The 15,474-nt window shown below is 36.1% G+C and overlaps 1 protein-coding gene across 2 annotated transcripts in view; it reads left to right on the plus strand.

The window, feature by feature from the left end:
* The first annotated feature begins 1,989 nt into the window (after positions 1–1,989).
* The window catches only part of LOC128983149 (protein O-mannosyl-transferase 2), a 196,600-nt gene continuing 183,115 nt past the window's right edge, over positions 1,990–15,474 (plus strand). For both annotated transcript variants that reach the window (XM_054402324.1, XM_054402325.1), the window contains exon 1: positions 1,990–2,195. In XM_054402324.1, coding sequence (XP_054258299.1) covers positions 2,158–2,195 — 38 coding nt within the window. In that variant the 5' untranslated portion in view covers positions 1,990–2,157. The remainder of the gene's footprint in view (positions 2,196–15,474) is intronic.

Below are 15,474 nucleotides of genomic sequence, written 5' to 3' on the forward strand. Positions count from 1 at the left end.
GAATGCAGATACCTTCATCTAATCGTCATAAACAGTTTCCACACTGAATCGGCCACTGCTCGCCTTTACTATTTCCTTCACCACTTACTACGTCGCGGATCCGTTTCCCTCTCTTCCCATAGTATTTTAAGATTGTAGATACGTAAATCTAATCGTCATAAACAGTTCCCACATTCCGGACAGCTCGTCTTGACTACTTCCTTCACCACTTCCTACGTAGCAGACCTGTTTTTCTCCCTTCCCATAGAATTTTAGGAATGCAGATACCTTAATCTAATCGTCATAAACAGTCTCCAAACTCCAGACTGCTCCCCTTTACTACTTCCTTCACCACTTCCTACGTCACGGACCTGTTTTCCTCCCCTCCCATAGAATTTTAGGAATGCAGATACCTTCATCTAATCGTCATAAACAGTTTTCACACTCCAGACTGCTCACCTTTACTACTTCCTTCACCACTTCATACGTCATGGACCTCAAGCTAGTGTCGTCATTTGATTATAATTTATGATCCATACCGTTTCTGTTCTAATATCTGTGGAATAATGCTATAAGCTATTTCTTTATCTACTGCATTCAAAAGTCAACAGCTGATCATATGTCTTTGTTTATGTGTCAAATACGGTGGGGCACACGGGAGGGACTAAGGCTAACATATCTTGTAGTGTCAGCGTTCGCCGCTAGGACTGCTAAGTTGAACAAATTTAAATTAATTTTTTATTTTTTATTTTTTGTTATAAAATTAACTTTTTAATTATAAAATATTGTTTTAAAGTTATAAAATAAATTTTTAATTTTTAAAATTAAACTGTCATAACATAACCTAACCAACCAGACTTGCTGATAATATAAAAACTATATAAGATAAAAATCTAATTAATGATTACTTATAATTTTTAATTAATCATAAAATTAATTTTAAAATTTAGTATTATAAAATTAAACTGTCATAACCTAACCTAACCAACCAAACTTGCTGATATGAAAAATTTGTTGACAAAAAGTTAATGCTGCCAGCGGGTTTCGAACCCCGGACCTCCTGAACAGCAATCCGAAACGCTACCAACTATGCCACGAACGCCCCTGAATCACCTTGTTTCGTTACGGTAATCGTGTCGCCTCAAGAGAAGACAATAACCACTAGAGATATGACGTCATTACACATTTAGGCTTAGTCCCTTCCGTGTGCCCATTCCGTGTCAAATACTGCTTCCATAAGGATTACATTGAAACTTTGAGACCCAGTGGGGCGGATTCCTGAGAGACTTTTTTAACGCCATATAGATGTTGGCACTCACCGATATGGTCTTTATCACCATACAAAATTTGAAAACGATTGATTCAGCCGTCTAGGAGGAGTTTGCGTATTACGAAATGCATAAAAGTCGATGTAAAAGAGCTTCGCTCGCTTCGCTCGCTCCGCTCAATTAAATCGTTTTCAACGGCGTTCGTGGCATAGTTAGTAGCGTTTCGATATGGTGTTCAGGAGGTCCCGGGTTCAAATCCCGCTGGTAGAACAAACTTTTTGTCAACAAATTTTTCACATCAGCAAGTTTGGTTGGTTAGGTTAGGTTATGACAGTTTAATTTTATAATACAGAATTTTAAAATTAATTTTATAATTAATTAAAAATTATAAGTAATCATTAATTAGATTTTTATCTTTTACAGTTTTTATATTATCAGCAAGTCTGGTTGGTTAGGTTATGTTATGACATTTTTATTTTAAAAATTAAAATTTATTTTATAATTTCAAAACAATATTTTATAATTAAAAATTGAATTTTATAACTAAAAATAGCCTAAAAAAAAATTCAACTTAGCGGTTCTAGCGGCGAACACTGACACTACAAGATATGTTAGCCTTAGTCCCTCCCGTGTGCCCCACCGACTGCTCTAGTGCTCTTTGTCTTGTTGTGTTTTTATGTTTTGTTTTAGGTTATGGTTATGGTTAATGTTGTTTTGTTTGTTGTGTACTTGTGTCGTGTGTTGTGTTGTGTTGTGTGTTAGTCTGTCCTGTCTGTGTTGTACTTGTGCTTGTGCATTGATCTAAGCACGGCAGAGGCTAACTTATCAAATTCTATTCAGTTCAGAGCATAGTACCTTAATATTGTATCTTTTTTAGTTTCTTTTAGTAATATTTGATCGTTTTCCGAGTATGACGGTTCAAAAAAATACTAAATTAAGTGAAAACATGTAAGTTATTAGGTAATTAACTTAGGTACTGCATGTTATAGGCCTGCGTTATTTAAAGCTGCGTTTACACCGAAGTTTCAAACAAAAAGTTGCAAACTTTTATTGCAAACAGCAGTTGCAAACAGTAGTTTCAAATAAAAGTTTGCAATGTTTATTTCATGGTTCTATTTCCATGTTTCATGAAAATTTGTTAAACACTTTCGTTGATTATGACTCGTGTGGGTAGCCATACACGAGCCATAGGCCACAAGCCATACACCTACCCGCCTATGTTCTGGTTCTTGGGATCAGTCCTTCCAAGGATGACCAAGTGTCGAGGATGTCATTTTGAATGAAATGTCATTCCTTGCGAGTTTTTCATTTTTTTATTTTTGTAATCTGAAATAGTTTGGTTCCACAGGACTTGCTGCTTACTGCACAAGCTAATTAACTTTAGAATGTTGTAATCTCCCCACACCATTCCACTCAGTAAATTTTCCATTGGCACTTACCACTGATCACTCACTTAACAAGCACGAGGTAACTACAATAGTAGCAGTCCAGACAGGGTAATGACACTTGAGTCGAGACACAGGGTGGTGCGAGTGATCACGTGAGTGAGAGTGAAGGTGGCAGCGTAGGGGATGGCGGAGAAATGTTTCTGTTTTGTGTTTCAACGGCACATAGTGACCGAAACCAGTGTTGCAAACAAAAGTTTGCAACTCCCATTGATCTTTACCGACTTCAGGTGGAAACAAAAATTTCTGTTGCAAACACTGAAAAACTGTTTGCAACAGCAAAATGTTTAGTCCATAAATGTGCTTTGCTAGAGATGTTTGCAATTTCTGTTTGCAACTCGTGTTTCAAACTCCAGTGTAAATGCGGCTTAAATTAAATTATATAACCAAATGCAGTGATAAAATGAGCCTGTATTAATTAGTTTTTTACAACTGCTGGCACTAACCATGTCATATTGTAAGACATTTTTAAACGGAATGCAACTGTGAAAAGAACGTACGTCGGCCTAACTTAACTTATCTCATGCACTTTTGGTTGAGTAGTCCTAAATACTTTTGAGTTAAGTTAAATCAGTTTTTTGTTTTTGTGTGTGTATTCTCACTATTAGGCCTAAGTTACCTAGCACTGTTTTGCTTTTTTTTAAGGGAACGAGCCAAACCATGGTCTTGCTACTATTTAGCCATGATCTTTTTGTTAGATCATATCATTAATTGATAGCCCAATGACAAACGGCTCCCCGTGAGGTTTCGGGGATAGAATAGGACCACAGTCTTCCCGGGCTATATCATCTGAACTTTTTCAAGTTTACATTTCCTTTACATCAAAACAGATTGCCATGATACAATCTTGTTTTCACCACACTACCTTGTTTTTAGCCGTTTTACATACGTTAATTGGAGGCTGAAAGGGATGAAAGCTATGTATACCGTAGCTGTCCATGCCAGCTGTTATCATCATTTGGGGACCGAGCAGGTCTTTGCGGCCCTAGGGCCGAAGATCAGCTGTTCGCTTATTTACCTAAAACATTATTGTTAATATACAAGCTGTATACATATGCATTGCTATACATATATATACATATACATATATATTGATTTGTTTTAATTATTGTCACCGCTGCTAAGCAACTTTTTATTACCGTATTAAGTTATTTTTACTGATTCCTATTTCTTCACATAACCTTAAACTTGCAGTTGTGTTGTTGGCCCTAGGTACGAAATATACTATTAAATCCATATGGAAATGGGTTTATCATTAGGCCTACAGTTGGTGATGTTTAAGTAAATTTAAGTAAAATATTGTAATGTTAGGCCTACTTGCATAAAATGTAAAGAAGAAAATGACTACCTATGTTAGATATTGTGCTTTGATAAGATTTCCCATTTTCATAACTTATTAGGCCTATGTTTTATTGTTGTTTTAGTGAATTCAAGTAAAATAGCCTATTGCAATGTTTTTTGTTTTAATGTAAACTAGTGTACATGTTGCTCGAATTCGAGCAATTGCAAAGTGTTACAGGATTTATTTTAAAACGAATAACAGTCATATTTACAATTAATTTAAAAGAGTCAACTCAAGATTACCGGTGTGTAACTCAGACCGTGTTTATCTTTGTTATTGATAAACCTAAATCATTCCGGCTGGTTTTCTCCTTCTCAAAATACCTCGCTGTACAGGCAACACAGGTCATTGATAGAGGGCCAATTGATAACGAAAAGTCGTTTTGGGGTAGTGTTAGGGTGCATTTGTAACCAATAGTTGAGATTGTCCAGGGTCAGGTGCTGACTGTGATGAGTTAAACCTATTACGCGCCACTGTTCTGTAGCTGCGGTCGTTATCACGATTACGCCTCCTGTCTATGTTTCGTTGTCGTCTCGTCGGAGGCATTTAAAAGAAGAAAAAAAATAAAAAAAGTTATAGCTACACAAAACAACAATAAATGCACAAATTTAAGTTACAATCATGCTAACACGATCCGTCATAGCGACACAAAACAACGATAAATACACAAATTTAAGATACAACCATACTAACACGATCCGTCTTAGGGGTTAACCCTCCCAGTGTTACTTGACGAAAATTCGACAAGCAGCACACTTTGTGTAGTGTTACTTGTCGATTTTTCGACACGCAGACATCGTTTACGGCGAAGGCTCTATAACTGACTGAATCGGATTGAACTGGATCGAGTTAGGTATCGTTCTTTCCGTTATATTCTAAGCTTTCTCCAGGTCTGTCTCTAAGCGCTGTATGGTATCCGAGCCGATCGTAATTGTAGCAGACAGCGGAAGTGCGTATTTGTAAATAGCTAGGTTACCCTCGGACCGATGACTGATGTGTTTTATTACGTTTATCATAGTTTTAGTGTTAAAAATCAAAAGTAGTGATATACGTGGTGCATTATAAGAAGGTTTAAGTGATTTTGAAGGGCTGGTTGATGATCCTGAAGAAGTAGGTAGTGATATTGATGTAAATTATCAGCCAGATTCCTAGCTATGGTTAGGCTATGCATTCTTAGCTAAACGCTATGTACCGAAATCTGTTTTTTGCCCATAACTTATTTATTTGCAAATCTACTTCCTTATATTATTAATTTTTTGGAATCCTCATAAAATTTAGAACAAAGTGGCTATTTTCAAATATTTATAGGCCTATAATTTATACAATTTCATTGAGCGCAAACTTTTTTTTTTGAAAATTTTCCAAAATATTTTTTTTTACCTAAAAAATTTTTTGGAAACAATGTTCCTTATGTTTTATGTATAATATTGAAGCCCATGATTTTACAAACAAAATGGTATATAGAACAGTAGAATTAACATTGTTTTTAATCTTCTCAGATCCGTTTTAATAAAACCTTGCAAATGCGCAAAAAATAGGTGGACATTAAGGCCTAAACTATGGACACTCGGAGGGTTAAACAAACTCAAATAGTAAATAAACGTACTCAATGTGTTTCATTGAATAGAATAAAAATAACAGCAGTTAAATTATACAGCTGATCAAAATGTAAACAATTATGTTCTTCATAAGGATAACATGGAACTTTCAAAGCCACAGGGGCAGAGCCCAAGGGACTTTTTCAAAAATGTAAGGCCAGTTTGCAAATCTACGCGACACGCTCTTTCCAATGAGACGTCAATGGATAAAATCGGTTAAGAAATGGCGGAGGAGTTCAACCGACAAAGTTTCATGTAGCGTACCGGTATTAATTATATAGATAAGAAAATAACTTAGGCTATGTTAGATTTTGTGTTTTCATATGTGTTTCATTAGTAATATTAATTTTTCTAAGATATCTTTAAGAGATCGTGCACACAATTAAAATACCAGTAATAAAATTCAGTGAAAATGTGTAAACCTACATTTATTCGAACGAGTACGCAAACCAGCATAACCGGGCAATGGGAACTGGAGTTTATGGGATGAAAATAGGATTTCCCCATTTATGACCCTAAAAACATGTACAATTTTAAAATTTACCATTTTGTAGAGCTTAAAAAAAGAAATAGGCTAATTTAGTATATATTTTTATTTTATTTTTTTATTCTTTTTATTTTATTTTTTTACCGACGGCAATACACCAATTTACAAAGATAAAGATTGAAAGCTACAACAGTGAATGTTTGTGTTTTTTGCTAAGCATTAACAACGATAAACAATGAAAAGAATAACATAGTAGTAGAAATTAAACTAGTAACAATAATAAATAATGAAATGAATAACAATAATAAAGCATTAAATGATCAACAATAATAATGATTTGAGATACAACAAGATCAAAAACAGCACCAACAGTGAAATGTTATAGAGTGTCACGTTCCTTTGCTGCCACTCGCCTAACAGCCTCCAAACTGGAAGCGAAAAGGACGACCGACGAACAGATCTCGTTCCCGGAGTGCATCAGACGTGGTATGGGGCAGAAGCGTAGATAGCTGGTCGACGCATGGTCTAGCTCAAACAAGCGTTGATGCCTGGTACTTCTGGGAACGTGCAAGTTAATCCTCTCGAGCAGAAAAGGGCAGCTGATCTGGTTGTTAAGCAGCTTGAAGAGGAAGGCAACATCAGCAACTCTTCTTCTACACTCCAAGCTTTGGAGACCATAAGCTGCAGATATTTCCTCGACTGGGACGTCCATTTAATTGAACCCAGCGCGGCAACCAAGATGTCTCACGAAGCGTCTCTGTACTGATTCAAGATGATTGATTTGGCCGAGGAGGTAGGGTGACCAGACCACAGAGGCGTACTCGAGCAGCTGGCGAACTAAGGCCTTGAACAGGATCATTGAGGAGTTGGCACTCAACCCATGTCTTGACGTCCGAGAGATCAGTCCCAGCATGCGTGACGCCCTGGCACATATATGGCTTATGTGCGGTTCAAAATCAAACGAGGCATCAATCTGAACGCCCAGGTCCTTGATGGTGTCACACCTTTCCACCCTGTTCCCGTCAAGGAAATAGTCGGCTTCCAAGTTGTTCTTTTTTCTACTGAACGTTATACATTTCGTTTTGGCAGGATTTGCTGACATATCATTCTCCAAACACCAACTGACGACGTTGTCGAGGGCTTCTTGAAGTAGTTGACAGTCAGAGAGAGAGTTGACTTCCACGAACAGCTTAATATCATCAGCGAACAGCAGAAAAGGCACCTTTATATTATCTTTAATGTCATTGATAAAGATCGAGAACAAGAGTGGGCCAAGATGGGAACCTTGCGGGACGCCGGAACTCGCGACGAAGCTAGCAGAGACGTGGGACTGAAAGACATCAAACAGCCAGACGTCGACCAGACAGATAGCTCTCAAACCATCGCAGCATCGTGCCAACAACACCATAGCCCTCCAGCTTAGCAAGTAGATGACGGTGACTAATCTTGTCAAAGGCTTTGCTGAAATCTATGTATATAGCATCAACTTAGCTTCGTCGGCTAAAGGCATCCAAGACTTGGCACTGAAGCGAGAGGAGATTGGTCACAGTAGAGCGGCCAGAGGTGAATCCGTGTTGCTCGTCTATCAACACTTGTCTGAACAAGGGCTGAACTATATATATCTAAGATTAGGCCTTCGAACACTTTGCTTATAACGGACAAAAGGACAATTGGCCTATAGTTCATAACGTCGCGGTTGTCTCCCGACTTAAATATGGGGACGACATAACCATTCTTCAGGACCGATGGAAAAGTGCCAGAGGACAGACTGCGGTTAAACAAGTATTGGAGTAGAAAGGCTAACTCAGAGTGGCAGAACTTGAGCACTCCTGGAGTTATATCATCTGGCCCGCTTCCCTTGGTTGCGTCCAGCGCCAGTAGCTTCCTGTCCACATCTTGAACTGAGACGGAGCATTCGGAGATAATGAAGGGGGTGTTGAACACACGCACAGGCAGTTCACCATGGTGAGTGGGAGAGTAGACGGACAAAAAGAAGTCAGCGAAGAGTTGACACGACTCCACATGATTAGAAGCCTCATACGAACCAAGTCTGATATTTGCAGGAGAGAGAGAGAGAGAGAGAAAATTCTTTATTTATTACAAACTGTTTTGCAGCAATTAATAAAAAAAAAAAAAAAAATATCACATGGGTCACAATGACCTGTGCGTGATAGAGTCCTTAGCTGTCTGCTGTTAAAATAAAAGTTCTTCACACTTCACTTAATACACATAAAAAAAAGAACTAACAATAACTTGGTAAAATAAAATAATACTATACAATTATAGTTATAATAACCTAAAAAACCATATGCAACGTGCAATCAATAACAAGGGGTGCTCATTGTTTGCAATACATCCGATGAAAGCATAACTTTTTTCTTTCAAACCAAATAATTTTTTACTGAGGCGTGGATTCCGTCAAGTAAGAGTGCTGTAGAAAGTACAATAGATAGTCCAGTTATCAGTTGGTTAGGTCTAAACGAGATATTCTGGGCTGATAAGCGACTCTGTATTGTCAAGGCCTATCTCCATCAGCCAATTAGCAATAACCCTCTTATATACACTCAGTGACACTCGCAGGTCCCTAATTTCTGGAGGAATATTACGCAACAAGCAATTAGCAATGTAAAAGGAATTTGTTAAATTGATTGATTTGAGAACTCTTGGAACCCGTAATCCTATCATCACTGAGTTTCTGGTATGATAGTTATGAACTACTGGTGAGGCGATAAGATCTAAATGAATGTATGAATAAGCTAATAAATCCTTAACATATAGCTGCCTTATTGATAAAAACTGGGATTCTTTGAACAGATGATCAGTAGAATAACGTCTCGGTTTTCTTAACGCAGCTCTAATTATTGATTTTTGAATTACAAACAAATGTTGAATTACTGATGAATAAGTCCCTCCCCAAGCTATTAAACCATACTGCAGATGAGATTGAACGTAGGCGTAATAAATTCTTTTAATTTCTTCATGTCGTAAAATTTGACCTAATTGGTAAAAAACATAAATCATTTTTCAAGTTTTGTTTTAAAAAAATTTATATGACTTTCCCATTTCAATTTAGAATCCATTATAATGCCCAGGTATTTATAATGCGACACAGTTTCAATAATTTGGCAGTTGCAATCGCTGCCTGCGGTGCCACATGAGTGCAAGGTTAGTCTGAGTTCGGCGGGCGGCTCGCTAGCGGGACGAAGTGCGATAGACAAACATTTTGTTTTACTGACATTCATTGTTAAAATGTTTTCTGAGAACCATCTTTTTAAAATTTGTAATTCTGATGATATTAAATAATAAAAAATAATATTAAAAATATTAAAATATTAAAAACCTCTTCCCAAGTACGTGCCCTAAAGATTACCGCTGTGTCATCTGCAAACAAAAATATTTTTCCAGAAATATCAATTTTATCTATGTTATTTATGTAAATTAAAAATAGTAAAGGCCCCATTGTAGAACCTTGGATAATTCCAAAATCTACATTTATTTGATCACTAATTACGTTATTAATTGATACTACTTGAGTTCTATTGCTTAAATAACTTTTAAACCATGCCAGGGCTAATCCCTTTACTCCCAAATATTCTAACTTTTTTAAAAGAATTTTCCTATCAATAGAGTCAAACGCTTTAGCAAGATCTATGAATGCAATTAGTATTTTTTCATTTTTATCCACTGACTCGATTAAAGTTTTATTGATAATAAATAGAGCGTCGGTAGTATTTTTACTTTTTCTAAACCCAAACTGTTGTTCTGATAGAATTTCATGCTCATCCAAATAATTTTGGAGTTGAATTTTGACACATTTCTCTAACACTTTAGATAATACACTTAACAATGAGATTGGTCTATAATTATTTTTGTCATCTTTTTGTCCGGACTTATAAAGAGGAATTACCTTAGCTATTTTAAATCTGTTTGGAAAAATGCCTGAAGTAATACTCAAGTTAATAAGATGTTTGAGAGGTAGTAAAATGTCTTGCAGATGATTTTTTAGTATTTTGGCTGGAAATTCATTGAACCCGGGAGCAGAACTGCCTCACATTTCCCTCACACACTCGACCAACTGACTGTCAGAGACAGGCTCCAGTTGCAGTTCACGCCCCACACTGAACAAAGCATCGTCGACCAGTGGCGGACCCACGGGCGGTGGCAACTCGCTCGCCAACCTACTACCAACACTTGAGAAAAATTCATTAAACGAGTTAACCACCGCCCCCAAACTCCCTCCACCTGAGTCCGACGGTTGCTGGAAAAGAGAAACAGGAAAATTGCATTTCTTTATATTTGCTCCATTAAATTCATTTATATGTTTCCAAAATAATCTGGGGTTGTCAACAGAGGCTGTTATTTTTTCTCTGTAATAGTTTTGTTTGTAGTTTTGATTTTATTTGATAACTGGTTTCTAAAAGCTTGAAATTGAAATTTTAATTGCTCATCAAAAGGTCGGGCTTTAACCAGTTTACTCATTTTATCTCGTTTTCTAATAGCAAATATTAACTCTGTGTTTATCCATGGCTTTAATTTCTTAAATCTAGAGGTTTAAAAAAGCGTCACAACAATCATTAACATCCTGATGTGCAAGGACGTGATCCCACGACTGGACCGCCATCAAGCCACTCAGAACACCCGAGTCCAAGTACATGTTGCAGGTTTCAGGTTGAGCTGTAATGTTTTCAAGTTCAATTTTTGCTATAAGAGTGTAATGATCAGTTATGTCAGTTTTAAGTACACACGAAGTCAGCTTGTTACAGTCATAGTGTTTGACAAAAATGTGATCAATGCAAGTTTTAGAGTTATTAACTTCTCTTGTAGGTTTATTTATAAATTCAATAAAACCCGCTGAATACATTATATTTAAGTAAATCTCTTTAAAATTGGTTTGATTTGACTCTGGTAAAATGTCAATGTTTATATCACCCATGAAAATGTGAGTATTTGAATTGTTGGTAGTAATGTAGTAGGTTTCTAGATCATTTAAAAACAAATCAATATTCATGGATGGGCTACGGTAAACTGTAAGTATACTGTAATGTTTGAAGTCCAATGTATAGTCAAGTCGTAATCCAGTCGATTCACCCAGTCTTATCTGTTGCATTGTTCCGCAAAGTTCCGTTTTCAAGTACACAATAACACCGTCGTTTCTGTTCCAGTTGTTGTCTGTATTAAATAGATTGTATCCGTCGATGTGATTCAATGTCTTCAAATCATGGGTCCACGCCTCAGTAAATGCAATACAATCAAATTCTATGTTTAGACTTTGTAACAAAACCAATGCGGCATCAATGTTCCTACTGTAACTTCTAATATTTAAATGGATAAATAGTAAACCTTTCCCCTCATTGAAAAAGTTAGATACTTGTATAGTTTTAAAGTTTTCCAAGTCAGTTTCTCTATCAAAGTGAACCATGCTACTATCCTAACCGTGTCTTCCCCAAATTGTATATTTATAGAACAATTATAAAATCGCATAAAGCATTTCCTCCCCATATATTAATTTGAGTATACTATTACATTTAAAAGTTGTTGACTTAATAAAGGATGCTCAAAAATGCCCTTTTTATTAACGGGAAATAAAATTACACTAAGCAATATGCATTAGATTGGCGATAAATTTAGACAAATAAATACTCTAGTATAATGTTCTATGGACTTTTTGTAAAATTACATTTACTATCTAACGATCTAACGCAAAATTACAACAAAAGTATTTTTCTAAGTACAATACCTCATTCATGCTTTGTTTAATTTAGGTTATTAGTCTGGAGTTGGCTCGAAACACTTAAATAATAAGTTGATTTTAAAGACAGTTTATAAATACTTAGTTTTATGCCTAATCTGTGGCAAACAAACTAAAATTGAACGTAGTAAACATTCCAGGTTAATTTTATAAAAACAAACAAAAAAAATTAAACATTTTGAAACTGCATTATAGTCCAGTGCAATTAGACAAAAAATGACCTTGACCCGGACAAAATTGATAACAGGCTGAAAATTGGTGGAAACGTTCAGAACAATGTCCTGAGTGGCCCACACAAAGTCCCAAGAAATCCCAGTTGGGGAACGGCTGCCATCTTGAAAAAACTGCCGCCATCTTGGAAAATTAGATTTTTTGCTGTATTTTTTGAAGTAATAGTCCGGAAGGCATTATTTATGTCTCAAATTAAGCGTTTTGAACTCATGTATGAGGGTAGTATATAATTAAAGAGTTTAATACGTTCTAAGCATAAATATTATTTATATTAACCTAAAAATATATCTATAAAAATCATATAAATTTACAAAATATTTAAAAAATGAAGCTTTTTCTCTTTTGTTCTTAGTGGACTTGTTAAAGACATTAACCCTTTGATATTTCTTGCAATTCACTATGTTTAGTCTTTGGAATTGGTTAAATAAGGGGTGAATAAAAAGTCAAGACCCCCCCCCCTCTAATAATTTTCTAAGTAAATATACAGAAATATCCTTTTGGTGTTGTTGAAACCATAGTAGGAAATTTCATTTGATAATTTTGAAATTTTTGAGTGTCCCGGGGCAAAAAAAGGAGATTTTGAGGACAACTCAAAAATTTTAAAGTATATCCTATTCAAGTGACACCTCATCTTGAAGTGTTTACAAAAACTTAAAGAATGGTGAAAACCAGAGTTCGCTATATCTTCTCTATCCAAAATGGTAGCCCGTCAAAAGTTTAATGACGATATTAAATGGGAACTTACTACACATTAATTTTCTTGTGTAGTAAAAAGTATTTCCCCCCCCCCCTCTAATTTTTTCCTAAGTAAATATTAAAGAGTAATCCTTTTAGTGGTGATGCAACCTTAGCAGGAAGTTTCATTTTATGATTTTAAAATTTTTGAGTACTCTCCTCTGTCCAAAATGGTAGCCACTATTACAATTACGAACCAATATTACCATTGATGTTCCATAACGTTTGACGGGCTACCATTTTTAATAAAGATAAATTAGAAACTCTGGTTTTCACCATTCATAAAGTTTTTGTAATCACATTAAAATGAGATGTCACTTGAAGGGGGTTTACGTTTAAATTTTTGAGTTTCCCCCAAAATCCCCCCTTTTTGGGGAATATTTAAAAATTTCTTAATCATAAAATAATACTCCCTGCTAAGATTGGACGACCACCCAAAAGGACATCTCTGTATATTAACTTAGAAAATATTAGAGAGGGGGGTATTGACTTTTTATTCACATAGATGCTGTAATTTGCTATTTATTTATTTATTAATTCCAACAGCAAGATCACTAATTTACAATGTGGATTCAAGAAGCCTAAGTAGTAACAACATGCATTTTAACAGAAAACTTAACTAACTTAAATCTATGGCAGGAGCAGAGCGACATCGGTAACAGGAAATATAATCTTGCCTAGAAAAGCAACAATTTAACAATGAAGTTAAAAATAAATTATGAAAAAGCAATTAATAATTTCGGTTGTTCTGATCTGAAAAATAGAATCATCTAGTTGCTATAATTGATTACCATTATATTTTAATATTGCATATAAACTTACAATGTAACTACTCGCTGTTAAATAATATTGACGGTGATGTAATCTTCTTTGTAACTAGCGCGGTTGGCACATCCGTGTCCAGTGCAGTATCCATGCATCGTGGTACAATTAAGACCATAAGGTTCCATAAGTTGTACTGTATCCAAGAATCCATTTCAACATGGACTTGGTTTGTGCGTATTTTAACCAAATATGAGTGAAGGATGAGTGTAGGATGAGTGGCGAGATCTTGTAGTCTTGTCTCAGTTGGTAGTTAATGAGCCATATGGTGTTAGCAAGACAAGCATCTACAACTATTTTTTGTTCGGAAAGGGCTGTACTGACATCTCCCAACACTACTAAAGATGTCACAGGCTTAGGCGGACGTTGGTAAGGTGTCACTGGCTGAAAGCCATGAGATAGAAGGACACTTTTTGCTTTTGGGATGTACAGGGATTTTGGGATGCTTTTGCTGATCGTGGTACAGGAGCACTTGCATTGACACATTTCGGCTGGTGTTATGCACTCAATGCCACCCATGGCGTGAAGAGTACCATGTCCATAAAGTGTTTTAACGTCGTAATCCACGTTGTCGAAAACATAATGAACGTAAGCTCCGTCATCTATTGAAGGTGATACATTATCAGCTATCGAAGTCTCATAATTGACGACAATCTTGTATGTCGAGCAAACTCCGAGCTACGATAGAATGTCTAACAGCAACTTCGAGCCATACCGTCTGTGAAGGCCGAGCAGCAGGGGCGATATGAAAGATCGTGGTCGAGCTGCATTAATAATTGCATGAGCTGTATTAATTGTCTCCTTTTCAAAGCTTTATCATAGTTAAATGGATATTATATTTATATTTAACCAATTCCAAAGACTAAGCATTGTGGGGTGCAAGAAGATGCAATAGGATTAAGGGCTTAAACAAGTACATTACGAAAAAAGAGAAAAAAACTTATTTTGTATATTTATATCAATTATTTTAGATGGGGACGCCACTATGTGCGTATTTTGACCAAATATGACTGAAGGATGAGTGTAGGATGAGTGGCAAGATCTTGTAGTCTTGTTAGTGACTAAGGCCGACATGTTCCTGAGACACAGATGTTAATTAGTAGCCCACGCAGCTAATGGCAACTAAGGGGCATACAGTTTATGGAATCCGAACTACATGATAGTACTGCGGATAGTCATAGTACTCACTAGTGCGGACGTTAATCCACACCAGGGAGCATCACATCCACCTTGCATGCCTATAAATATCCACAATTCGTATAAAAAATGGGACATAACCGTATCTAAATCATTATTATAGATATTTTTAGGTTAATATAAATAAAACTAATGCTTAGAACATAATAAACTCTTTAATTATATATTACCCTCATACATGAGCCCAAAACGTTTAATTTGAGACATAAATAATGCCTTTCGGACTATTACTTCAAAAGATACAGCAAGAAATCTAAATTTCCAAGATGGCGGCAGTTTTTTCAAGATGGCGGCCGTTCCCCAACTGGGATTTCTTGGGACTTTGTGTGGGCCACTCAGGACATTGTTTTGAACATTTCCACCAATTTTCAGCCTGTTATCAATTTTGTCCGGGTCATAACCTAATTGCACTGGACTATTAAGTTTGTAAAGAGAACAGAATTTACTAAATAAATAAATATCCCTATGACCACCATTAATAACTTAAAAATTAAAAATCTTTTTTCACCACACTATGATCATGGTGTCTACTCTCCGGGAAATTCGGGAAAACCGGGAAACCTCCGGGAATTTTATCTTACCTTGAAATGTCCTGGAAAACTCCAGGAATCCACCCAAACC

Source organism: Macrosteles quadrilineatus, unplaced genomic scaffold (assembly GCF_028750875.1).
Source record: "Macrosteles quadrilineatus isolate MER2022 unplaced genomic scaffold, UCM_ALF_1.0 Scaffold_1__1_contigs__length_201487025, whole genome shotgun sequence".
Lineage (NCBI taxonomy): Eukaryota > Metazoa > Arthropoda > Insecta > Hemiptera > Cicadellidae > Macrosteles > Macrosteles quadrilineatus.